The 26928-nt window shown below is 42.5% G+C and overlaps 3 protein-coding genes across 11 annotated transcripts in view; 2 read left to right on the top strand and 1 right to left on the bottom strand.

Annotated features, from left to right (window-relative positions):
- CASP7 (caspase 7) overlaps positions 1 to 26928 on the top strand; it is a 131788-nt gene that overhangs the window by 35564 nt on the left and 69296 nt on the right. The window lies entirely within an intron of this gene.
- On the top strand, positions 4407 to 24469 carry HABP2 (hyaluronan binding protein 2). 7 transcript variants are annotated; one of them, XM_052677665.1, is made up of 14 exons: positions 4407 to 4543; positions 11501 to 11534; positions 14739 to 14870; positions 15746 to 15853; positions 16553 to 16669; positions 16940 to 17059; positions 17596 to 17767; positions 18124 to 18218; positions 18322 to 18571; positions 19243 to 19385; positions 19714 to 19848; positions 21369 to 21514; positions 22422 to 22619; positions 24148 to 24469. In XM_052677665.1, exons 1-13 carry the CDS (start codon positions 4469 to 4471, stop codon positions 22593 to 22595), a joined length of 1701 nt encoding a protein of 566 aa, XP_052533625.1. In that variant the 5' UTR covers positions 4407 to 4468; the 3' UTR covers positions 22596 to 22619; positions 24148 to 24469. The 7 variants fall into 7 exon arrangements, with proteins under 7 accessions (XP_052533625.1, XP_052533623.1, XP_052533624.1 ...); XM_052677663.1 differs by having other exon boundaries at positions 15743 to 15853; XM_052677664.1 differs by having other exon boundaries at positions 15743 to 15853; positions 24121 to 24469.
- The window catches only part of NRAP (nebulin related anchoring protein), a 46241-nt gene continuing 43084 nt past the window's right edge, over positions 23772 to 26928 (bottom strand). For all 3 annotated transcript variants that reach the window (XM_052677657.1, XM_052677660.1, XM_052677658.1), the window contains 4 exons: positions 26694 to 26801; positions 25761 to 26072; positions 25353 to 25505; positions 23772 to 24207 (listed from right to left, as the gene is read on the bottom strand). In XM_052677657.1, the coding sequence (XP_052533617.1) occupies positions 24109 to 24207; positions 25353 to 25505; positions 25761 to 26072; positions 26694 to 26801 (672 nt within the window). In that variant the 3' untranslated portion in view covers positions 23772 to 24108. The remainder of the gene's footprint in view (positions 24208 to 25352; positions 25506 to 25760; positions 26073 to 26693; positions 26802 to 26928) is intronic.

Below are 26928 nucleotides of genomic sequence, written 5' to 3'. Positions count from 1 at the left end.
GCAAGAGGAGAAAAAGCATGCATACTGGCTGAAGGGACACCAAGACCCCCATGCCAAGTCTTGCAGCACAGCATGGCTGGATGGCTTGGCACCTGGGAGAAACAGTGCCTTTCTCAGAGCTCAAACAGGAGCTGGTGAATACCTGGAGGTTTGAGCACTACAGGCTTGGCACTGTATGTCAGCGGAGCCTGTGAAGGCACTGCAAAGAAATTATATTAGTTCTACCTTTTCAAAGTAAAAATATCTGCTTTAGGATGGCTGAACAGAATTCGGCCCTTGGGATTCATAGCCTACACAGGTTAAAGTGAGAGCTGTGCACATTAAATTGAGACTTTGAGGTAGGCCATCGCAACTTTCCTAAAATGATGTTACCCTGCAGTCACATTTTGTTTGTTTTTAATACTCTATATATTTACTGCAGGAGCTTTGATGCATGTTTTTCAGCTTGAAAGCAAAACTACTTTTATCCACTGCTTTGCAGTTTTAATGCTTTTAGCAGGCAGCTTCAAGACACAAAAATGGGCTCATAAGGCAGTGCAGCTAACAATATCCAGAGCTCTGATAGGGAAGATTTAAAAGAACACTCAAAAGGCAGAAAGGGACAGAAATCATGGCTGGGGCAACCACACACCTTGGGCTGGGGACAGGAGTAAAGCTCCTCAGTGGCAGGTTGCTCTTCGAGGTCTCGTTGGTGCTTATGTGCCTTCACTTGAAAAGCCTGGCACCAAATCAGTATCAGAGAGGTTGCTGGGCACAGTGTGTGCCACTGGAGCTGAATTGCTTCCCTTCCTAATTAGCCAAGTTCTGCCTTGCTCTATCTATTTGCATAAAGCCTTTGAAGAATTACTTCTGGGTTATAGCAGCGGGGACAAGGGAAGAGTTCTTGCACGTCCAACAGAACTTTCTGCCGCCTGCATTTATTCTGGTTTTTGTTTGTTTGCTTGTCTTTAAATTTTAACAATGCTTTTGATCTGAGCCCAAGAATTGAAACCATCACTGGGATTTTGCTGCTAGAGAGAATTATGAAACAAAATGCAACCGCAACACTTTAAATGTTGATTTAAGTGGTGTCTAGACCTCATGCTGACTTTCTGCACCAAGCTGAATTTCACAAAGAGAATGCCCCTCCTCCTCCTCCCAGAGTTGATATTAAAAGTCAATTCCCACTACTCTCACTCAACTCTGGTCCTTCTGTATAGAGAGGAATAATAGGGCTTCTGCTTTCCTACTTTTATTTGCAGTTTGGAAAAGGCCTGTGTTTAATGGAAGTGGAGGGAGCATTAAAAAAGAAGCACAAACATGTATAAGGATTTCAAGTTATTAGTTTAATTAAAGAAAGCCACAGAATGGTAGCAGTGGGAAAGGCCAAAGTCAGAGCATTGAATTTTGTGTATTCCACAGCACTGATGCTGGGTCTGAAGAAAGATTTCCTGGCCCTCCTAGAGACCACGTTATGCTCTTGTAGGCACTGTGCTGGTGCCTGATGCAGGCAACTATTTCTAATAATCACTGTTTTTATTAATGTTGACAATTAGATATTGTTGTTTTTCCTTTACCTTGGGAATTTACGACAGCATGTTGTTCATTCGTGCTCTTCTGCTTGATGGTGGTGGATGAAAAGCATCATCGAGGAAGGGTTTGAAATGCTTTCCATGATCAGAGATTGAGGACTGTGCATGGTGGAAGAAAAATGTCCAGGGGAAATGTTTTCTTAATGGAAATTCTTATTTTAGTAGGAAAATAGAAATGAACAAAGTAATGCAGTCAGGATTCCCATGCCTCTCACATCCCTGAACATCTAATAAATAGGAAGGAAGGAAATCAAATAGTTACAGGACAAGGGGGAATGGCTTTAAACTAAAAGAGGAGAAATTTAGGTTAGATGTTAGGAAGAAATTCTTTACTCAGAGGACAGTCCTGACCAGAGAGTGTGGATGCCCCATCCCTGGAGGTGCTCAAGGCCCACTTGAATGGGGCCCTGGGCCCTGATCTGGTGGGGGTCACCCAACCCATGGCAGGGCTTGGAATTGGATGGGCTTTAAGGTCCCTTCCAACCCAAGCCATTCTAGGATTCTAAGATTCTATGTTTCTGCTGTTTATTCTGGCAACAGTTATCCAACCACTGTCATGTACTACACTCGATAATAATTCCAAATAAATCACTGACAGTATAGTCCTTTAGGTTGCTCTTTTCCTACTTTTATACTAGACAGCACAGCCAAAAAAAAAAAGGCACCTCTTGTGCCTGGAGCTGCTCATTAATGTAGGGAAAAAAAATGAGCCAAAAGAATTTGTTGTCTAAATAGGCAACACATAGTGAAAGAGATGTTACCACCCACATGCTTCAAGTAGGAAGCAAAAGGAATGCTGAGAGTAAAGGATCTGTTCAAGGCAATATGATTCTGCTGAAACTCTCCAATACAGCAACATTTCTTTCCATCACATTTAACAGTTGTTTTCATCTATTCACTCTCAATTTTAAAGGACTGATTAGTTCCTCTTTACATTTTTATCCATATTTTGTGTAATCCACCTAAACTGTCACGAAAAAGCTTTTTGTATCTGATGAGCAAGACAGCATCAATAAGATGAGCTTGGAGAGGTAGGGAAAGTTCCACTCCAAAAAAAAGAGCAGCTGGACCCAAGCCCTTCATTGCTTTTGAAGCCTTTTACTATGCACAGCAGCATGCTTTGTGCAGCTTCCATGCCTTGAAAGAGTTGGCTGTGTCCTCGTGGACAAGGAAAGCAAGATGGAATACGTGGGCTAACACCTTTTAAGAATCAAAATATGAGAAGGTCAATAAAGTATTAAACAGCACCCAGGATAACAAGTTAAGATTACTAGGTGCCATGTAACGTTTTTTTAACATATCATGAGCTGTGCACAAGGGCATATCTAAATAAAATGCATAGGAAATAGCATCACGCAAATATGATCTACATTTTTTCTTGATCAAAGAGGCTGAGGGAAAAAAATAATTAAAAAGTAAAAGCCTTATGCAATGAGATTTAAAAGAAAACTTTGGAGGCTGACAAGACGCATCTGGCACAACTTCAAAGTCCATCAAAGTACATATAATCAATGTTTGTCAATAGCAGTTTTGCATCCTTTAATTTATCTTTCATGGGTATAAAGCACGATGTTATTAGGATCCAGTCCATACCTTAATTCTGTTTGAGATTTGATGAATCAGGGCTCCATTAAAATTCAGTGCAAATCAGCTTACTCAAGGACACGTTACATAAAGTTGTGCATTATCTAACTCCTTTCATCTTGCTGTCTTTCCAACTAGTTAGAGGACCTGGTATATCTTAAACCTGCATGTGTGGCCACCAACATATTAAATCTCAAATGTGTTTTGCTTGTAGGCACTCGCTTAAAGTATATATGTGAGGCACAAGTGTCACACTATTTATTTTTTTATGTATGAAAACTACTTTATGATGCTCCAAAATGAGTGTACAATTTATTGTAGACTATTCAAGTCTTCTCAACAGAAATGTTCTTTTCCTCCTGGTGATGTAAAATGTTCTCAGCTTTATAAACATAGAGAAGAAATATTACCAAGGACTTCTATATTTTTATTATCCTTCTATTAGAGGATATATAGAGGATATATCTATCCTCTATTATCCTTGTCCTTCATTCCTGGGCTCCAAAATATTTGGGAGAAAAAGTGTGTTTTTCACATGTTCTCACAACATGTATTACAAACAAGGTCTGATCAGTATGATTTTGTTGACATTTCTGTCATAGAGGGTTGTGTTCCTGTGCTGTTTCCCTCAGCTGCCACTATTGTTGTAAATGCTTCAGTATTCACATAGAGACTGGGGATTACTCAAGAATTTCAGGTTTTATTAGGAAACAGATTCTGAGTTCTCATATCCATGGAAAAATGCTTGAGAACATGAGTCTTGGTGTTTGAAACCAGAAAATAATAAAAAAACACACTCTCATGTTTCTAAAAATTTTATATTTTATAATGAGATTCACTGCTTGTTCAAGTGGATGGGAGAAAAATCTGATACAGAATCACAGATTGGCCTGGGTTGAGAATGACCACAATGACCATCTAGTTTCAACCTCCCTGCTATGTGCAGGGTCACCAACCACCAGACAAGGCTGCCCAAAGCCACCTTCAGCCTGGCCTTGAATGCCTCTAGGGATGGGACATGCCTGCTTTGAATGAGAATAACAGGGAAAAAAATCTAACACAAGAAAAACAGTTAGTTTTGTCATTAGTTTATACTATTTCCAGCTTTGTTACTTGTTTGGAATATTTACCAGCAGCCAATGAGGTGGTTTTCTGTGCAGGATGCACTTGTTGAATCAGGACAATCTGTTGAACATTAAACAATATTTGAAGTCAGTTATTTGCACTGAGTTAGCTCACCCTCAAATAATTGTGCCTTATCTGAAAAAATGTAGACAACAAGACAAAGCAAATTTCAGCTCAAATAGAGCAGCATGAGGATAGTTAACGGTGCTTTGTCCCTTCAGGTTCTCCCACTGATCCTTTTCCTAGGGAACACATATGTGTCTGTGAGTATGTTTCAGTATTTCTTTTCTTGCTGGATGCCAGCCCTGTCACTTGCTGAGCCCTCCCTGGGCAGCTGGAAAGGGTGAAGAGTGGGTAATGGTATCTCCTGCCTACCTCATCCCTGGGGTGGTACAGGAATGGCACTGGGCTGAACTTTGGTCTCTCCAAGAATGGCTATCAAGTGAATTTTCTTTTGAAAGACGGTTCCTTCAAATCCCTGCTTTCTTAATGCCAATTCCTGTGTGTGATGATTTCATATTTGCTGAAATTGATTTCCAGACGTTCAGTGTTTGCATGTTTAAATAGATTCCTTTGGGAAACTTGTATAGTGAGGAGCTTTATGGTGGATCTTTTTGAAGAGCTGGGTGGGTTTGCAAGCAGTGATAGTCTGCACTCATTGAGGCAGGTGTAGTTGCAGTCTTAGACAATATGAAGTCTGGTGCATATTTTCCTAGCTGGTTCTGAGCATTAGGTTGGTTCACTTGCTCTGACAATCCTTGTCTGACTTTGTTCTACACTGCGCTGAGGAAAATGCAGTGCATGTCTCCCCAGCCCCGAAAATTGATTAACACTGCTAACACACAAAAGCAATTCTGCTGTCACTGAATCGCAGCACGACAGAATATTCAGCAGGCTAGTTTTTAATAAAACATTGTTTTTCATAATTAATATAACAAGGTTTTCTGGCTTAGCACTTGGTGTGAATCCCAGAAAAAAAAACAACAGAGGGCAATGAGTTGCTGTGACGTGACCATTGCATGGCAAATGTTACGAGTGCACTTTTTCCCCTTAATGATTTGTTTTGTAATGAAGTTACGCTGAAATTGCTCAAGCAAAAAAAGAACAGACTTTGCACACTGATGTAACTGTGGATTCCCCTCCCATACACAGCCAAATTCCTGTTTTCATCCTTCTTGCTTTTATTCAAGTCTAGTTTTAGGAGTTTGTGTAAGTAACATTACAAATGCTATTGATGTTATACAGCAGAAGTCAAACACAGATTTAGACATTAGCGCATACTGAGTCAGTCAAAATAGGACAGAAAAGATCAGGGACTTTTATGGATCCAGAGGGTTTGGAAGAGTATAAAGTAACAACTTCTGTCTGTTCTTTCATACCCTGAGGAAAAACTGATTTCACCTGCACAAATCCAAAATATTTCTATACATGGCATGAAAATGCATCATGGACGCAAGTGAGAGCAAAATTTGCTCCTGTTTTAACATATGTGTGCAACTGTACAAAATACTGCCTTTGGATGTAACTGGTCTTCCCAGTTTTCAATTTTGAGTGTTTTTTTGTTTGTTTGTTTTGCTTTTAATTGCAATAGATCCTCATGGATCCACACATTGGCTCTGTATGGACAAGGACTTTTTAAAGAAATCAATACATTACTTCTCAATAAGATGCTGCAGTAGAAATATTCCTGGTATGAAGTGCAGTGTTTTCAAGTATTCCTCCCTTTTTGCCAGAAAGAATTTCAGTGAGCTCTGCTGAAGCAGGTTATTACCAACGCTCAGACAGAGCCACTCAACTGAGCATCCTGCCTTACTCAAGCTTGCACTGAATCTTTTCTGAAATACACGTGGATTTGAATGATACACTTAAATGCCATGTCTAAAGAAATTGGCAAAAAGATGAGACTGAGCTGGAGCCCACACATTCCAGGGCAGGAGCTGCTCATGTGCTGAGCTTCCAGATAATGAAGCTCTAGACGTTTATAAATCAACAGATGTTCAGATCAGGCTTTTCCCTCCTATCAGTGTTCCCTCCAGACTCAGTGCAACAGGCAGCAGAGAGAGAAGTGCAGGAGTCGGAGCAGCAGCTGTGGTTCTTCACTCAAAATTTTGGATCTTCAAAAAATTGATGTCTGATGGAGAGGGTGATGAAGAGGGTTTTAAAGTTCCCACCCATGTCCAGTCCAGTAGTCAAGTGCATTTAGTATTGGAATGGAAAAGAACAAAGCATTGCATGAAGATCAAACAATTGCAAGGAAAACCTGTCAGTCCTGCCCTCAGCAGTGGGCTGGAACTGGATGATCTTTAAGGTCCGTTCCAACCTAAGACATTCTATGATTATATGATTCTGTGGTTCTGTGATTCCATGAAAACTTCCCATTGATCCCTGTTTCCTAGCTGGCCCACAGCCCGTGTGAAGCTGTTACCAGAAGCACAGGTCTTTCCGTGCCTGGAGTGTTTGGAAAACCATACTTTAGGCTGAAAAGGCCCAAAGTGTCTCTCTGACACCTTCTTATGTTAGTTTTTCTGCCCACTTGTGGATCCACTCCTGTCATAAACTCCCATTTCTTCTCTACACAACCATTCTCCCAGGACTCTCAGTTCTGCTGCACAACTGCAGAGCAAAGCAAGGGCTGTCAAACCCCTCACCCTTTGCACCCCATGAGGCACAATGCCCCCCTGCAGCACTGCATCACTTTGCCTGATGCAGCAGGAAAGCGAGGAAGCCCCAGGAGTGCCTCCAGCTAATTGCACTCCGAGAGGGACACGAGTCTCTTTGGCCCCCCAAGGCAATCAGCTTATGCCCTGCAGCATGCAGGTTGATATCCCTTGTAACTAAAGGGACTTAATGACTTTGCATAAGCTTTAAGTCGAGCAGCATAACCTATGAGCCCAGCACCGGTTGCCAAAGCATTCAGTGTGACAGGGTGGGTTTGCATAACCTCCTTGGAATGGGTTTCATGCCTTTCCTTCACTCTGGCATTGCAGGCTGGTCCTGTTTTCCACCGGGGAACACACATACCTCACCCACCAGTGAGAGCAGCTTTAGAAACAGCCAGCTGCTAGCAGACCATCTCCCACAGAGTAAAGATTAACTTGGAAACTTTGATCTCTTGGAAGGCAGGAGCAGGTCATGCCTGTGCAGGGAAGCAAGCTGCAGCACCTGTGAGAGCTGTGCTGTGCTTCTTTTGGGTCCTCGTGCATTTTGGATCATATGTGACCATAGGAAGGGTCTGCAACTGAATAACCAGTAAAATCACTGAACCATTAAGGCTGGAAAAGACTACTAAGACCATCTGGTGCATCCATCAACTCATCCCCACCATGCATTAACCGTGTCCCTGAGTGATACATTTTCCCATTTCCTAAATGCCTCAAGGGATGGTGATGCCATCACCTCCCTGGCTAGCATGTGCCAATTCCTCACCAGGTAAATAAAAGAAAGATGTTGTATGTAAACTTCTCTGGAAGTCCTGCCACCAGTTAATAAGGAACGTGCTGTATACTCTGGGGCAAACATTGCAGTTCAGCACACAGGCAGGAGATGGCTTGCTAGCAGAGAGGTGAAGAACTTGGGGGTTTTGGTGGAATCCTTTAAGGGAATGGTTTCCCAGGCTAAAAATACAACGTGCATTGCATGTGTGCTCCAGATGATAACATGCCCTGCTTTCATTATACCACAGCCATCGCCTTGGCTGAGTAATGTAATGTCATTGCTGGAAAAGCCATTTTGCCTTGAAGTTCAAAGACTGTCACTATCCAAGATGGTTGCAGGCAAAAATCTGGCCGATTGTAAGAGCATCAGAACCATCAATTCCCTCCTCCTTTGGCGAGGAGCCCAGACAAAGGTTCCCACTGAGAGCTGTCAGCAGGATCAAGGGGTTCCCGAGGAAAAGCAGTAGTTGTGCCTGCCCTCGTGGCTCCTCCGTGCCGGATGTCAGCTGTGGGTGGAAGCTGATCAAATAGCCTTCCTCGCTCTCCAGCACAGCCCTGTGCCACCACCTCCCCGGCTGCAAGGCTGAGATTGTGCAGAGGAAAGGGCAGACACTTGGTTTGCTGCCATGGAGGCCACTTTGCAGTGAGTTGCAGGAGAAATGCCTTGATTTAGTGCAATTAAGCAAGCAACTCATACAAGATGCAGCTGAATATCTGAACTCCTGTAGGGCTTTATTGGGAATTACATATATGTGGAGGGGCAGTTTTCATCCCTTTGGCTCACCAGCTCAAATAATAGACACTGTTTTCTATGGAATTACTTCTGGTTTGCACATATGTAAATTCACAGCCTAACCCTGCCTTGTAGCCTTTGTGCTGCCTGTTCCTCCACTAGCTTTTGTATTGTAATTATTCATCTTGTTTGTAATAAGGGGTAGCAAGACACAAGCAACAATTCAACTGCAAAATGCCCTTGGCAGCTGTAAATAACTTCCCTTGAATTTGGGGTCAAATCTTCTTCCCTTATTCTGAAAGAACTGCCAGAGAGTAACTGGACATTTTTGTCTAAGAGCTGTAGGATTCTGTCCTGAGATGTAAGAATGCTCCCGGTTCTAGCACTTCTGTTTGAAATCTATTTTATTTTATTAGCCTTTCTTAAGGAGCTGAAATGAAAAATGGAGAGCATCGTATCTCTGTGGCGTTTAACCTTTGTACAAAGCCTAATTAGCAAAGTTTCAATGGTTCTTTGGAGAAATGAAGCTTCAGTGAAGTGTTAATCCCTATGATGATGACAACAACAAAGGTCAGATGAAATCAGGTTATTTTGAATTTCAGCCATTAGCCCACCCTTTTTTTTAGGCACCCTATAAATGTAATCGACTCCAAATTATGAACCCAAGTAAAATGCCTCTCCTGCGTTTTTCTTTTTTGCAGGGTTTCTTTTTTAAGAGCCTAAAGTCATAAAATTTAAAACTGCTCTCTGCGAATTCTTCCAGCTTCATTCCCCCATCTCTGTGGACACGCTGCCAGCAGGATCCGGCGATTTTATTCCCTCTTGAGAAAACGCACAAAGTATCGGTGCCAGGCTGCAGAGAGGAGGCTGTTTGGTGAAACAAGCCCCACAGCCTCGTTTCTTCTCCCCCCTTCTCTCTCCCCCCCCCCTCTCCCCCCACCGCTTCTCCTCCTTTTGTTCGCGTCTTGCTCCCGGCTGGGCGCAGTATCGCACCTCGTTGGAAGGACAAGATCCTCCTCTGCTGGCCATGAGCAATACGGCACGGCGGCGAGGGGCCTTGCTACGCTGCTGTGCTCCCCCACCAGGCCTCCATTCTCCGTTCTCCGCCTGTAGCCCCTTTCCTACACCCCCACCTGCATCCCCTCCTGCAAACCACTTCTCACATCCCACATCCCATATCCCCTGTTGCACCATTTGCATGCTATATTCCACCCCCCTCATTCTGCATACCCCATCCCATGTCCTCCATTCCATCTCCCTCATACTGCATCCCACCTCCCACATTCCCCATCCCACATCCTCCATCTCACCTGCCCTATTGCCCATCCCATGCCCTGCAGCCCCCTGCATGGCACATAGGAAAGGGCAAGTTCATGCCTGCAGGAGGGAAAGAGAGGGGCTTTTTGCTGGCCTCAACCAAAAAAGATTCATAAAAAGATTCATAAAAAGATTCATGTATGGGACCAAAAGATGAAATTTGGCTTTGTGTCAGCTAGCAGAGGTGGAGGTTGTCTGTAGCAGTGTGATCTGGTGGATACCCCTCAAGGGAGGAGTTAAGTCTCCTTGTTAGGAGACCAGATCTACCTGGGATTTTATCCCCTACAATTCTGAATTACATATGGGAGGGGGAAAGAGAAACAGCACAGTGAAGCTGTGATAAAGGTTGGGTTGATCTCCTGGGACCATTTGTTCGAAGGAACATTTGTGCTGTGTCAGCACGTAGTGGCCTTAATCCAAAACTAAGAATGCAAATCTAGGGCTTAGCCACCCTGAAGTACAAAGGAGTAATGGATGCTGATGGAAACCTGTATATTTTCCAGGGCAGCAGGTTATTGCAAGAGGGAAGTCAGGTCATCTTGCTGTCTTGTAAGCAGCTCTGTCCATGGGAGAAGGTTAGGAGGGGGACAGGTTTGAGGAAAATAGTAGTAATAATTGGAATAATAATGTGCTTAGGCTCCATTCCTTCTCTTCTTTACATCTGAGCAACAATGCATGCATATCTCATATAGCCCATGCTGGCACTTAGCCCTTCCAGGCAGAGTAAATGGCTGCCCTGAGTGCAGGGGAGTTTTAGCAGTCTCCTTGAAGTCAAAAGATTCTGCCCGCAGACCCACTCAGCAAATGACACAAAGGAGAAGTATGGAAAGCTGAGGAGGGAAACAAGGTGCAGGTATACAGAGGTTGCACCATAAAGCATAGAAGCCAAGCAGAAAAACCCCACTCCCTGCCTCCAGGGGGTCGTGAGCAGGCCTCAGGCAACCTCAGGTGTATGTGCTGGGGGTAGCAGCAGGTGTGAGTTGTTCTGAGTAACGTGGCAAGGTTCTTATTCACTGCTGCTTATTCATTTGCTCCCAGTTGCAGCCAGGTTTTAGCTAAGAATGTTGGCATAGCAGCTCCATGTAATTTCTTATATGTCCACTGCTAGCACAGGTGCCCTCACTGCAGCTGGGTAGTCCTGTCTTCAGCTGGGATTTACAGCAAAATGGGATGCCTGCTGACACCTCTGTGTGGGGAAATGAATCTTGATGTGGTTTTGGTACGTTTTCTTTCTGCTTCACTTGCTCCTCAAAGGCTGAAATGCTGTTTTCCTCCTCCTCCTATTCCCTTTTGTCATTTGACCTTAATCAGAAGCCAAAAAGGAAAGGCTGGAGCCCCATGTCAGAGGGCGAACGTATGATATTTCCTCGTGGGAAGGATGTGCCCTGGTAGCTGGCTGCATTGCTGGTAGATAAATGCCATCACTTAATAAGCAAAGAAGTAATTAACTTACTTAGGATCAGTGTTTTACAAGCAGACTGCAACTTTGGCTGGATGCTCAGAGAATCTGAAGTTCCCCTGTGGGTTGTTGGGAGCAATATGGTTTTATCAGAAAAGCCACATAAATCTGAAAGGACTCTTAAAAGTACTGCTTGGGCATCTCTGGTGTGGGCAATGGATTTATCTGGATGTCCAGCACTGGAGTGAAGTCACCTAACTACAGGTTGTGCTGTAAGCCAAGACCCAGCTTGGATTTTTTTCCAGAAACTGACTCTGCCCTTCTTTATCCTGTGCAGCCTTCCTGGTCCTCCCTGACCAACCTGCTCAATGGTAAGTAGCTTTGATTTCTTCCATTAAATTCTGCATATAAGCCTGAGATGTTGGGAGCCTGGTCCATCGAGCTCCATGGCTGATGGTTAGTGTTGAGTTTTAACTTCATGCGCAGCTTTGTAGCACTTAAGGCAACAGCTGAGATCAAATAGGAAGTTATTGTGCTTTGGACAGGTGGCATGGTCTGCACTCCCAGGCCTTCCTGCTTCTCACATTGGTGCAAAAGGCAACTATGTCATTTTGTTGTCATTTTGGTCCAGCCTGTGAGTCTTGTGGCCCTGTATCCATACAGCTCTGGTTCTTTCCCCAGATTAATTCTGCTCTCCTTATAGAATGTTCCAGATCAGTATTTAGTTTCCACATCCTCAGCTGCAACTAAAAATGGGCTATTTTACTGTAGTGAAACAGCCCCAAAGCTGTTTGAAAGGAGTGAGGGTTTGGCTGTTCGCTGTTCTTATTCCTTTTGCAATTTCTTTCTGAAGTCATAAATGCTCGCAGCCAAAGCTTTTGTGGAAGGGAGGAAATACCAAGAGGTCTATGTAGAAGCAAGTGGGAGACCTACTGGTATTTGAAGTACCATTGCAATTTCAGCTTCATAAAAATAACTTTGTATTATTCACAGACCCTCAGACAGAAAGTATTTAGAGAGGTGGCAGGAAAACTCATCCTGCTTAAATTAGGCCAGATTTCAGTTCGTCCCCAGAGGTTCAGAGAGCTTGAATAAATGCCGGGTGCCCTCAGTGTTGGCAATAAGCTTTAAATTTGCACATCACTCATCTCGATAACTGCAGTCCACCAAAGTTACCTTTCCATTCGGGTCACTCGATGGCAACCTAATGCATCACTTTCCCACTTGGAACATTAGTCATGACTTGATCCAGGCAAGGTTTTGAAAACAGTGTGACTGCCAGCATTGAGATATCTGTTCTCCCTATAAGAGACAATCTGTGTAAGCTAACGAACAAGAGGATATTGATCAGAAATCCATTACGTGATTGACAGCTCTTGGCAATGTGAAAAAGTGCAGATGAAAGCTTGAGCAGTTTAAAAGATCACCCAGACCTCAAAGCTGATTTGAAGCTTTAAAAGTCAATCTCTTGCCTATCAATTATGGGGGGATTTTTTTTTTTTTTTTGTACTACACAGAAGAAAGTTATTCTTTGAAAATTTGCATGCAGGATGTCTAATTTAATTTCGTGTAATAGTCACATTTTGGTGACAAATGTCAGATCACTGCTTTTTAAAGCATGTCAAGGTTTTCCAGCACTTACAGAGAATGAGCACTCTGATTTAGTAATGTGTTTAAATCAACCAGTGTATCAGATTTGGTGTGTTAATTATGTACTCAGATTAAAAAAAAATGTTGCTTTTGCTTTACTAAATCCATGGCTTGTTATGAATAATTAAAAAAAAAAAAAAAAAAAAAAAAAAAAAAAGGAATGGGAACACTTCTTAAGTAAGAGATGTGGAAGCCAAATAGTTATTTAGTGATATAGCAGTGATAAACAGGAAGACATCTTTGTTTGATGTACCCAAGTCAGGGGAGTCTGTTCTTTATTCTTATGGTGCTTAATAAATGATTGATTCATTGCTAAGTGATGGCACCAACACAGCAAAACGAAGCGACGGTATCGTCATTTCTGAGCACTGTCCTTACAGTTGTAGATGTTTCTGCAATGGCTTTGCTGTCTATGCTTGTTTGGAGCAGTTGTTTTTCCTCTGTCAATTCAGCAAAGCCCTTGCGCTCCTGTACCGCATGCTGGGCATGTCTGCTGGGTGCTCTCAGCAGCCCCAGCTCCTCCGCTCATCCTTCACAACTTTTACCAGCTATGTCTTTTAGAGAAGAAAGATGGAAAAAAGGCTACCCTGTCTCTCCGAATAGCTCCTTAAAGCACCTGTGGAACAAAAGCTGACGTTTCCTGCTAAGATTCTGAAAATAAACAGGGGAAACAAAACCAGGCTCCTCCACAATATTCCCTCAAACTCGAGTCCGCCTGCAGAATCTCCCCTCAGACGAAGTGAGCTTGCAGGTTGCATTTCAGGCAAAACCTTTTTGTTTTCCTTTCTTAACTACATCGCATTAAATTTAATTTTGTTCACGGTAGACAATGTCCTTATCTTCCAACGAGATCCTTCTGTTCCTCAGCACAGCGCACACTTCTGCAACACTTGCACACTGTCGAGACTCGGCTCCTGTGGAAATAATGAGCTGAGTAAAAGGAGTCTTGACTTGACATAGCAATAAATGAGGTGAAACTTTTCTTTTTTTTTTTTTTTTTTTTGTGAGAAACGAGAGTTGGCATGTAGGAAGGGGGGAAAAAAAGAAGAAAAAAAAGATGATTCTATTTTAATATGAAATATAAAACACCCATTGTACAAAAGTGGAATTTTTTTATTTTTTTTTTTTCAGAAGCAAAGAAAGAATAAAGATAAAGGCTGCGAGGGAATGAATGAGGAGAGAAAACTAAGATAATGTAGTCGATAATCAGTTCAAGGCTGAGCTTTATCCATGGGGCCATCGGTCCGGCCCTAGGGGAGAGCTTTTTAAAATCTCTGCACACTGTTTAGCTGTGCTCATTATCATAGCTTGTCTTTGACATGTCAGCGGGGCTTCCATGGGTAGCAGTGTGCCCATGCAAATCAGCCGCCCCAAACATGGACTGGTGGAGCTCCAGGCTCTCCATCAAGCAAGCATGTGCTTTGTGGCACGTCCCCCAGCACAGTGGGGATGTTGCTCCCTCAAAGAGGCTCTGAGCAAGACAAAGGAGGCCTCTTCTTGTACAGTTGCCTCTTCCCAGGACACTTAGAATCATGAAATCGTTAAGATTGGAAAGGACACCTAAGATCTTCACATCCAGCTGTCCACCTACCATCAATATTGTTCACAAAACCATGTCCCTAAGTACCACATCTCTATGTTTCTCAAAAACGATGGTGACTTTGCCATCTCTTTGAGCAGCCTGTGTCAGTGTCTCACCATTCTTTCAGAGATGTTTTTCAGCCTGAATCTCCCTGGTGCAACTTGAGACCATTCCCTCTCAGCAAATTGGGCTCGTCCATGTCTGCAAGGGCATTACCACCAACTGAACAAAGAACAGCCATGTCCCCTCCCAGCACCTCAGTAGATGCCCCCAGCTGGGGACAGTCATGCACAAAGGTGGCTTTGTAGCAATTATAACCCTTCTGCATTTCCTTTCCCTACAGATGAGGCCGATGAGTATTACGAGTACTATGATGAATACACGCAGGTGGAGGAGGAACCCTCTGAAGTGAATTGGCTCTTGGGGGAACCCGACTGGATAGGCCTATCCCCTCACCACAGAAGAATCCAGCAAGGTGCTCCTGGGGGTGGGCAGGGGGTGAGGAAGGGGTGAAATCCCAGCCCCAGTATGCAGTGCGTGGCAGGGCTCGGCTGCCAGCCTGCCTGCAGAACGCCTGCTTCAAAGGGATGAGTGGGGAGGGTTGTTTGCTGTGTTCTCTTTTGTGTTTCTCTTGTAAGGAGCCTGTGTTTTATCTCTAGGTTTCACAGGATGGATTCTGATCATGCAGAACATTTCTGATTGCTACTACAAAAAAACACAGGCTTATTTGTCTATAGACACTGTAAGACGTAATTGCTATTTTCATGGGATGTGCGTTCTGTATTTGTGCTGGGAACCAAATGTAGAGCAGGTTTCCCTTTTTCTTTTTTTCTTTTTTTTTTTCCTTTTTCTAGTTTACTGAACTTTAGGAGAGCAGGAAAGCATGCCCTGGGCTGCTGTGGGATCACAAGGGGAGAGGTGGGACAGCAATAACCTTCTCCTCTGGATGGCTTTTCCAAGGGAGTTTTAGTGCTAGGTTGCAACCAGGGCAATACCATGTCTAGGCAACTTCACACCAATGGCACAGAGGCACGTGCCCAGGGCAAGCTCTGGTTCTTAATGGATCTGCTTCTAGTACGATGTCACATGTGCTCCATCACAGGCTTGTAAAGGGAGATGGGAATTCCTGGGCTCTAAGCCTTACAGTGTACAGGAAGTTCCACAGCAATCCATAGCAGCTCGTGCCACTGCTGGGCCAGCCATCAGCACAAGCATGTGTTACGGTGGACGCTTGCCCAACCTTCTGCACAGCCCTATGGTGGCACCTGTCACACAAAAAGCACACACAAGAAAAAATGCTGGTGAGAAGCTGAAAGCAAAACTAAAAGCCCTCTGTCCCTACCCTAGAAGATCTGTGCTCCCCCAACCCCTGCAAGAACAACGGTCGATGTGAGATGAGAGGAAGCAATTTCACCTGCCTCTGCTCCAGGCCCTACACTGGGGATACCTGTGAGAAAGGTAATCACTTCTTTGCTGACTGATATTCTTGTTCTCACAGCTGAGGCAACTCAAGCAAGTACAGGGTTTTATAAACCCACTCTTCCCTGGAGGGAGAGATTTAGCAACCCTCTTCAGCCGTGTCAATAGATCCAGGCTGGAGTCTGTCTAAAGCAGCATCAGCATTGTGCACTTCAGGTGTGCAGAAAGCACACTTCTGTCTTCTGCCACCCCATGGCAGCCTCCAAAGGAGGGCTGCAAGGATGGTGAAGAATCTATGGGACAAGGTGTGTGAGGTTTGCTCAGCCCACAGCAGAGGAGGCTGAGGGGAGTCCTCATGGTGGCCCACTGCTCTTCAAGGGGGGTGGATCAGCAGTGTGGAGCTCTGCTCTCTGGTGACAGTGACAGGGCCTGAGAGAATGGCATGGAGCTGTGTCTGGGGAGGGGTAGGTGCAGAGTAAGTAAAGGCTCTGCACCAGAGGGTAATGAGCAAGGAACAGGCTGCCCGGGCAGCGGGCATGGCACCTAGCTGCAGGAGTTCAAGAAGCATTTATTTGGACAACACTCTCAGACATACGATGTGATTTTTTGGGTGGACTCAATCCTTGGTTTCTTCCAACTCGGGATTTTCTATCATTCTCTGAGGCAGGAGAATCAGCCTGTGAGGGTACAGCACTCCTGCGTGTGGATGAAGTTGTTTTTTTTTTTGTTTACCTGCAGTGGAGGACACCTGTGTGGACAACAGCTGTGTTGGAGGAGACTGCCTTGTTACATTAACCAAACCTTACTATCAGTGCAGCTGTAGCCATCCCTACAAGTTACCATACTGCCAGCAAGGTGAGTGCAGCTCAGCAGGCACAGATCCCACATTGTGGGCTGCTGTGGTCCTGAGCCTGTGTTGGCTGCAGGTCCCATCTGCAGGGATGATGCTGGGTGATCCGTGCTCTGTGTGATGGGTGGATCACTAATGAACCCCGTGCTGGCAGGAATTTTGAAGTTCTTACAAGGCTAAGTGAGGGCTTTCCCTGATTTTCAGTGGGGATGTGAATGAGGCTATAGTGTGTCCAGTGGAGTTACAGCGCTGTTCTCTCATTTTCACCTTGACAGCTTCTTCACAATGCAGGCCAAACCCATGCAAAAATGGAGGAATCTGTATACGGCACAGAATGAGAACAAAATTCACCTGCAAGTGCCCTGAACCTTACCGAGGGAGGTTCTGTGAGATTGGTAAGTGTCGTGGCTCCAGGGGAGAGGCTAGGGGTTGAACCTCCACAGCTCACCCTCACCTCACAGTCAGCTTGACGACGTTTGTAACATAACACTGATTGCTCTATGTTGCAGGTGACCTTTGCACCATTCTCCATACAGTTTAGGATTATAACCCTGCAACCATACTTTTGGCACACCCCTTGCCCTATCGTGACAGTAGCTCTGTACCCAGCTCTGCCTCATCCCTCCAGTACCGTTTCTTGCGTAGGTCCCCAGAGGAGAGATTCTGCTTTGTCATTGAGAAATGTCTTAGCTGCTACGTCTTACCCAGTAAAGAGGCTTTTGGGCACTTGAAGTCAGTGGAACTTATGCTGCAGTGATGTTGGGACATAACTCGTTTCTGGCCTATCCAGGATAAGAACGATCTTCATGTAACCCTGTTAGTCCTTCTGATCCTTTGTGAAATTAATGTTAGGGAAGGAAGAGAGGGAAAAAGAACCACTTTAGGCAAGGAATGACAGAGAAGGCTCTTTCATATCAACATGGTTTTACAGGACCGGATGATTGTTATGAAGAGGACTCCTTTTATTACAGAGGAAGAGTGAATCAAGCAGAGAATGGCAGGACTTGCCTGCACTGGAATTCCCATTTGCTCTTAGACTTCCCTACTAATGCATTTATGAAGGATGCTGAGCTTTTTGGCATTGGGGAACATAACTTCTGCAGGTAACATTTTTAAGAGAGCCAGTTGTGTCACATAGATCTTTTGAATACAAATTGCTCCCATGAATTTGCTAAAATCATGATATTAAAATGGCATTGTTACTGAAGTGAAGATTCCAGAAATGGGCATAATTTCTTTTGTTTTTCTTAGGGTGAAATAGTTTGGGGACAGTAAAATGGCAGCAGATACAACTCCATTATTTTAGGAATTGTCTTTATCAAATCTTATGAAGAGCATCTCTTGCAGCTTGGCTGTCCTGTAGAAGCACAAGTGTGCTCTCATTAGCATTCTTGGCTTCCTTGTGCAGCTTCAAGGAGATTTCTGCACTTTGGCTGATGTTCTCAACCATTCCTTTCAGAAATCCTGATGATGATCAAAAGCCCTGGTGCTTCATCAGAAAAAATGGCAAAGTGAAATGGGACTTCTGTGATGTTTCACTGTGCTCTGAAACAGGTAGAGTAATGCTTTAGGAGAGAGCTGGTTGTCCATGCATAGGTGGTCCTGATGAGCAGGTCACTGCCTGTTACTTAACTCCTGTCTGATATTATTTCTGCAGTGCACGTTGCTGTTTCTTCCAACACAGATAAGGAGATCCAAGAGCAAGAAAATGAAATGTTCAAAACCTGTGGGCAACCAGAAAGTCAAAGGGGACTCAAGAGAATCTATGGTGGAACTAAAACTACAGCTGGCAAGCACCCCTGGATGGTATCTCTGCAGAGAAAGTCTTCTTCTAGAAAAGTAACACACATCTGTGGTGGAGTGCTAATTAAATCATGCTGGGTTCTTACTGCTGCACACTGTGTTGAGTATGTGCATGTCCTTTGCCTGGGGCAGATAAACATATGAAAAACAAAGTGGCCATTAAAGACAACTTGAAATTGAACTGATTCACATTCCAAATTGTTTCTGGGTATCGAAAAGAAAACATATGTGAAAATATGCACATACATTTTAAAAAATGGTGCTTGTTGGAATTACAAATTAAACTTACATCCCAGTCAGCTAAAATGATCTAAAACATAGTTTAGTGGAGAAATATTGATGGTGGGTGGGCTGTTGCACTAGATGATCTTGGAAGTCTTTTCCAAACTTGGTCATTCTATGATTCACTCATCATCACAGCTGCAATAATAGACTATTTGCACGCTGCTGTTCTCCCTCAAAATAAATTAAAAAAATTAAATGTTAAAAAACTAGGTTAAAAAAAAAAAAAAAGCAGCAACAAAAATGTTCATGCAGCATTAATAATGTTTTATTTCATGATTGCAACTATTTAAGAGTGCATGGACTGTCCAGCACTGCAGCTTTCTCTTCTAAGCTCTCTTACTACTAACTTTGGAAATCTTTCCATTGTGCCTTACATCAGGAAACAGTATCTTGGCTTCCAGATAGTTAAGCTGCAGGTTTTCACCACTGTTGCACAACATCTGTTCTGCACTACCACAATGGATAATGTAGTTTACTTGACTCTTTGCAGATGCCAAGCAGAAAATCTCCAAGTGGCCCTGGGAAAGCAAAACCTTGATAAGAAAGAAGATCAAGAGCAAATATTTGATGTGGAGAAGGTCATCATGCATCACAGATACAGAATGGAGGATGATGTCCCATACAATGATATTGGTAAAGTCTTCTTATTTAATGAGTTGTCTGAAAGCACCTCGCTGGAACTGAGGTCAGTATAAAATATCCCTCTGAGAATGTGAACTGGAAATAAGTAAGCCACATTCTGGCTTACACCCCTGTGAATCATAGAAGGAAGGCAAATCATGATGGGCAGAGAAAAATTGTGTGGGGGGAGTAAAAAAGTAAAGGGACAGGTTCAGCATGTAGTGCAAGCTGTATGCCAGTTGCTTGGAGCCTTGCACAGAGTTGTGGTACGGACTGACAGTGATGGTAGGGATTAAAAGCAGTTTTAAATATTTTTTGTGGTGTTTTTTCTTGTCTCCAGCGTTACTTAAGTTGAAGCCGACTGGTGGTCAATGTGCCAACGAAACAAAGTATGTGAAAACAGCTTGTCTGCCAGATTTTGAATTTCCTGTTGGGACTGATTGCTTCATTTCAGGATGGGGCAAGACAGAGACAGGTATGTGAGCTCTCAAGGCTTGCTGTAGTTTGGCTGGTAGCTTGATGGCAGTGTGAGTTGGTGCTTTTAGTGGCAATTGCTAGACACAAATGCAGGGCTAAGCACAGAGTGAAACCAAGGCCCAGAGTTAAAAATTAAGGACAGCAAACCCTCCTTTGGGAATGATTCATTGGCAGAAACCTCCAACTGCTAGACACACAGAACTTGTCAGAGTTCTGAAAAAATCCCCAACATGTATTTTTGTTGTTGTTGCTTGTCATCTGATACACAATGTCATGGTTTCATCTGGAGCCAGCCATTGAAGCAAGATGTATCAAGAGAGAAGCTATAGTGCTCTTATGTTCCAAGAAAGGACCAAGGCAGACTGGCGTTTCTGCGTGCTTTTTCAGCCCATTGGGTCAGATGAAGTTTTTCAGAAGCAGCATCTGGATCTTCAGATGCACTGAAAAAATAATAAAAAATCCAAAGCTTTTCAAGTTCAACTAGCTCTGTCCGAAACCTTTCTTGCCCACAGTAAATCCTGAGGGGAGAAATTACTATGCTTTAGAAAAGATAATGGCAATTTTCTGAAAAATGCATTTTCTCATGTCCTGATTGATGTGTTGCTGTAAAGCAGCAGAAGGAAAATGTGTCACTGAGGCTGCAGTAGGTGTCCTAGTGCTTTGTGACTGATACAGCCTGATACAGTACGTAGGGCCAAATTCTTCCTTCTGATGTAAGTCTCATTGAAGTCCACAAGAGACAAGCAGGTATATTTGATCAGAAAGCACGAACAGAATTTAATAGACATTTTTTAAAAGTTCCAAATAAAAAGTATCTTAAAAAGGATACAGAGAATTTTTGTATTATTTTTTTTTTCCTGCAAAGAATATCAAGTACCCTGTAAATGTTCAAACTAGATGGCTCCTTCTTTGCTCAAAGCTATTATTAGCATTTCAGGAAATCACTGCAGAAATGGAAAATTTCCTGAAACTCAAGCAGAACCAAACTTATAAACCATCTTTAGTTATCTACAGATGGTAGTGCTTTGATACTCTGGCTATCGCCTTTAGATGTCAAGTTATGTCTTTAGATTCACTGTAATTAATCGTTGCCTTTAAATATTGCATGATTTTCAGTTTTCATCTGTTTCATTAGCCCACGTATTAAAACATCTAATGGCACCAGCCTGAGAAGTGCTGAGCAGCTCTAAGTACTCCTGTACTTAGTAGTGGGAGCTGCAGACGGCCAGCACCTTTGAAAAGCAGGATATCATTGCTACGTGCAGAGCTGATCTGAGCCAGATTCTTGATGTGTGTGACTTTGGTTCTGTTCAGGCAAGAGCTCAGTGTCCTTCATGAAGCTTTCAGGCTCAGACTTAATGCAGACAGATACTTCTTTTCTTTCCAGGCTACACAATGAGCCCCTTCCTGCTCTTTGCCCCTTCCATCCATGAGGCGAGCAAATTTGTGTTTTGAAAAAAGACATGTAACAGGAATGTGAGGGAGGTGACTTAATTTTTTCGGTGTACTGCCTTGCAGATGACAGTTCCCCTAAGCTGTTAGATGCCAGTGTCAAGCTGATTTCGCAGAAGCAATGCAATGCACCCAGAGCTTATGATCAGAGGCTGGATGAAAGCATGTTTTGTGCAGGAAATCTTCGGAGAGGTAGAACTGATTCTTGTCAGGTCTGTTGCTTTTTCCATATTTGAACACTAATTTTTTGTGTAAATAGGCTGTGGAGAGCAAAAGCTCTGGCAGAGGACTGCATGTGTGTCCGTTTCTTCCATCAGTGTATTATTTCAACAGCCACTGTCTTCCCTCCATACAGTTTGAGATGTATATCCCTGGAGCTAATGTCATCACTGTCAGCTACAGGCAGATCTTTGGGAGCTCAAGAATAGCCTGGGAAAGGTGGCTTCTGAGGCAGATTGTCATAGTAACTTTGAAAACTTGCCTTTTTCCTCTCACTTCTATTACAGCCTCTATTATGAGAAACAATTCTAATCTGATTTTTGCTACCAGAGCTTATCCTTACTAGAGAAGGCAGGACTGATATTTCCTTGTAGCTAGTGAAAATGTGAAGCTGGTTCATGTAAGCCTGGTGAGGAGTTTGAACAGTGCTTCCTGTGGTGAAAACTGCAAGCATACTTACTTAGACTAGAAATCACCAATAAAACTGAAAATGAGATCAGCCAACTTGGAGTGATAATTGTCATTATTTGAGGGGACCAGTGTGAGGAAGGTCAGGTGTTTTCTTTTATGCTGAGGATCACATTTTTATCTTTCTTAGCTCAGGCTCTGAACACCTGGTACTTCCATGCCTGGGAAATTTCATTTGACTTTTTCAGATACATTTTGCAGCCTTAAACAGAAACTTATGTCTAAAGAAGTCTAGTATTGTTTGACCTGGTTCCAGTACTGCAAGCTGGCTTGGGAATTGGTCAGAACCTTTTGGTACACCTGCTAGGAGAAAAGAAAAAAAACAACAAACACCACTCCTGCCTCTAAGTCTTTTGATAAGAGAAGGCAAATCTTACATTGGTGAATGATTTACTTCTTATTTTAAACTAATCTTGTGTTTTTTCTCATCAGGGAGACTCTGGAGGTCCTCTAACTTGCGTAGAAAATGGTTTCTATTATGTATATGGCATTGTGAGCTGGGGTGATCAGTGTGGTTTAAAAAACAAGCCAGGAGTTTATACCCAGGTGACATCATTTCTTCGTTGGATTAAACACAAAATTCAAACTGAGTCATCGGATCAGTAGCTGACAGCTTTCATTTGGTGAAGGGTAAGTTTGAGATATTTATTTGTTCTTAACCGTACACAAAACTCTCCTTTAGCCAAAATTGTTATTGAAGGCTTCTCATGGTCCTAGCTGGGTGTTCTGGATCACTATCTTAAAAATAACCTTTCAGTGTTTTCTAGAAGCTCAGTGACAATTTTTCTGCTTGGGGGCTTTGAAATAAACCCTCCTTTTGTAGGCAAAACAGCTTGGAAACTAAAGCAATACCAATTTTTATCCACCTCAAAGCCATTGGTTTGTGCTCCGAAAGCCAATGACATTTTTTCACATACTTAAAATTAATAATTTGCCTGTGTTTGGAAGACTGGAGCCAGTAGAATCATGTGAGGAGGGAAGATCAGGCAGGAAAATTATTTTTAAAAGCCCTTCTGTAGGGCAAGTGACCCTAAATTCCATCAGTGATGAGTTCCAGGTTGAAAAGTAAAAAATAAAGTAAATCACTAGTAGAAATATCTTATTTACTTCTGATGAGAGGAGGATTATATATTATTCTCCAGCACTACCATGACATATATGTGCTTAACTGCAATTCATATGTAGAGGGTATTAAATTCTTTTTTTTTTTTTTTTTTAAATCTAAATCTATTGGCTAATTTTTGTTGTTAACAAGTTTTGCAAGTAGAATTATATATTTTTCTGCCCAATGATTCTGTAACTCTATATAGAAAACTGGAGAACAAGGGATTGACATTAAATCAGAATACAAACAGTAGACATGTTTGCCAGCAGAGTCAATTATTTAAAATAATACCTCCTTCATCTGAATACCAGGCTTTATAAACTTCTCTAAGAAGCTTCCTAATCTGTCAATAAGCTGTTAGTAGTAGTTTCTAAGGAGCTAATTTTGATTGTTTTTGTTTTTCTTTTGGAAATTTGAGAAAAGAAAACAAACGAACAAAAAACCCAACCTGAATGGGATGTGAATATGTCCTGTTAATCAAGAATAAATTCTGTTCTGTTGTCCACCAACAGACGTGTCTTTGGTTAGTCAGTAACTTTGTGTCCACTGGCTGTTGTCTTCTTCATCTGTTAAGCCACCCAAATCTTGTTTTTGTATTCTCTTAAATCAGCGGTGCCAATGATACATAAACATACACAGTGGTGCCACGGAACATATAAATCTCTAAAGAGTAGAAGTATGGAACCAGATTCATCAAATTTATTCAATACAAATGATTTTATATTCTACTATCAGGTTCATTCATCTGTAGTACAAAGCTGAGCCTGCCAGTCATCTAGTATTAATTTCATTTACAGCTTTAAATAAATATCAACCTCTGTAATGCATATAGTGATAAATCACAAAATATCCACACAAGTTAGAAACATCAATTATTAGTTGCAATGTCTGGTTTGTTTTTTAAAACAAAAAATTCTTAGATGTCATCTATTGTGCTTTCCAGAAAAATGGAAAAGCTTTAGGCTTTGTAGGATGAGATGAAAATCTATTTGTGTTTTGTCATGTTCCTGTTCACTACTTGTACAGATGCATTTTCCTTCTCTTGACTTGCAGAATTTCCGAAGCATCAGGATTAACTGTGACCTGCTGAGATCCTTCCGGCCCCACTTGGTCCTGTAAGATCAAACACAACTACATCATGAAGATAGCTGAAAGCAGAAAGCTAAGATCTTATTCTATAAATATATTTACTAATTAAAAGTTACCTCGACTGGAAACAACTGGACAAAGTCTGAATTACTGCTCTGTACTGAGACAATCTCTACCATGGAAAAATGTGGATAGCTGACCCATTCGTGTCAAATATCCAAGGTCAGGATGTGCTCAGTGCCTAATTTCTAATTTGAGCATTAAATAATGAACGCATTAGCAAACACCTGAGTTGCAGATGTATTGCACAGCTGTGGATTTCTCTGGTACCATCAGATCATCACCGCATGTAAGACTTAAGAATATACTGCAGACTGCATTGCTCGTCCATAGTTAAACTTTATTTCCTCAGTAGCTTTAGAGATGGGAATGTAAATCATGGATTTGTCCTGTTTCTCTTACAGGGGCTTATTGTTTGACTTTTAACACTTAATACTTGATTTGTTTAAAAGCACACATAGCTCTTATACTGTAATTTAACATTCCTTAACTATAGGGGCTACATTACAAGATCCCTGTATGGACTTTTGCTCTCTTACACAGGGACATAGCAGAATTGAAGCCACCTTGTGGAGGTAAAGGACAAGGAAAACCTGGAAAAAAATAGCTTGTAATTTCTTGTGTTTGGAGATGAGTGGAGGAGACCATAGTACATGTTATGGTGTCAAGAGTCTACAGTAAGACTGTCAATACAGCTGTCAGGGGAGAGTACAGGGTAACAAAGTGTGTCTTGCTGAAATTAGGAAAAGAAAAGAGAGTTGTGCCAGGAGTCCCTTCCACCTGCACTTTTGCTCTCTGTGGGTAGACCACTTAGAGATCTGACAATATCCAAAGTCAAGGGAAACACACTCTGTAGTTTAAGAAAATCCTATCCTGTGGCACTTTTAGTCCCTACAGGAATTCCTCAGCTATGACAGATTGGAATTCCCTTGTGAGGTTCCTTCAAATTGAAGCCTACAAAAAGCCACAAAGCTTGGGGAGGGAATCACATGTATTCTGTTTAAAGTAAGGGGGAGAACTGTAATCTCCAGGGAGCGTTAAACAGGCTGTGTGCCTAGCTGCCTTTTCGAGAGCACAACTGTAGCTATTTGAGAAGAATGGTTACTTACAGCTTCAGGTCCGTACTGAGCAGAAGCAGCCTGCAGCCCCATTTCCCGAAGGTACGCCAGCTCAGCAGCTCTTCGTGCCCTTTCCACTTTATAAGAACCTGGGGGAGTCCAGCCAATGCCTCTCAGCCAGTTCAAGTCAGACTTGTATTTTACCTAAGAGAATGAAACATACAATAGTATGTATTACTATTAACCACATGCTCTGTGTTTTCAAGAAAGAGAGAAAGTATACAAAGAGGAACAGGGTTAATAGTGAACAAATTGTTTTGTGGGTTTTTTTTTTTTTTTTTTTCAAACAGTCTTTAGTTGTTTTAAGAATGATTTTGTTGATAAATTAGGTCTGTGATAACACTGCCACCCAGATAGCTCTTAGCACTGGGAAGGAGAGTGCCTCTCAGTTGTACTTACATCACTCTGCAGCTTGTAGGCCTGCTTTGCGTGTTTCACATTTAGCTGCTCAGGATCACAAGTGTATTGGTGCAAGGGCTGCTTGTAGTTAACATTGCTGGCAAGCTGCTGGCTTCTCTTAGCGTGGAGGAAGCCTGGCTGGTTAAGGTGACTCTGAAAACATGCTCTGTTTTGGGCATATCCACTTCTGTACAGGTTGTCACTCTGGAGTTTTCCCACTCTGAGGACATGTCCAATGTGGGCATCACCATTTGCATTGAAGAATCCAATCATGTGGCCTCTGTCTCGCAGGAAGGCTTCTCTGTATTTGTACTGAGGAGGATGCAGAGAAAAGAATAATTTTCACATTCAGATTACCTTCAAATTCCATTATGAAACAACACATCCTCCCCTAGCTTTTAGTAACGTTTTTTGTGTTGCACAGAGACCACAGGTTTGTTTGATATCAAAATACATCTCCTAATCTAATATGACACGACAGGAGAATGACCTTGATGTTAATTTTTAAGGGACTGGAACAAATGGGGCCCAAAGTAATCCCCTCTCAAAAGTAACCAGAAGTCTTATTCTGTACTAAGTAAACATCTCAAGCATGCAGCTCTTCCATATTCAGCTTTCCTGCTGACTGAGGTCTTCTGTGTTCAAAGGTGACCCACTTTATTCTAGCTCACACCTGACTATTCATAGCCTGGCACCTAGTTTATGTAACTACAGTACAAAAAATGAAACAGAGCAGCTTGGTATTGGACATTATTAATGAGAGCCTATAGTTGGAAATCTTCGTATTTAAATGGCATTTGCTTCACCGATTACCAATTTTCACACACACGCACACACACAAAAAGTTTCCTTTTGTCTTATTCACCCATTTTTGCAAAGTGGGGGTGGCATGGGAATAAGATTGGGAAGTGTTTGAAGAAGAGCAATTCTTACATCACTAGCAATCTCTCTTGAAGCCTTTGCTGTCTGGAATGGAATGGCGTCAATCCTAAAATCATAGCCAGATGCTCTTGTCTGTTCCCAAGATGTTTTATACGCTTTCTGTGTTGAAAAGAAAAGAACAAAACAGTCATTTCCCCCTTGCAGTTTCTTAAGTGTAGTCCCATGACTGTAATAATAAATGTTTTATCCTACTGGGCTTGTTTGTTTCAAGAGTCATCAGTACCAT

Source organism: Tympanuchus pallidicinctus, unplaced genomic scaffold (genome assembly GCF_026119805.1).
Source record: "Tympanuchus pallidicinctus isolate F22 unplaced genomic scaffold, pur_lepc_1.0 scaffold16, whole genome shotgun sequence".
Lineage (NCBI taxonomy): Eukaryota > Metazoa > Chordata > Aves > Galliformes > Phasianidae > Tympanuchus > Tympanuchus pallidicinctus.
The sequence above is the reverse complement of the archived record's forward strand: the minus strand, read 5'-3'. Positions and strand labels throughout refer to the sequence as shown.

What these genes read in the sequence shown, in the direction of transcription:
- HABP2 (XM_052677663.1), top strand. Translation starts at nt 4,469, where the DNA reads ATGAGGATAGTTAACGGTGCTTTGTCCCTTCAGGTTCTCCCACTGATC. An exon ending in TAGGGAACACATATGTGTCT is followed by an intron (nt 4,544 to 11,500) that starts GTGAGTATGTTT and finishes TATCCTGTGCAG; the next exon opens with CCTTCCTGGTCCTCCCTGAC. An exon ending in TTCACTGTGCTCTGAAACAG is followed by an intron (nt 18,219 to 18,321) that starts GTAGAGTAATGC and finishes TTATTTCTGCAG; the next exon opens with TGCACGTTGCTGTTTCTTCC.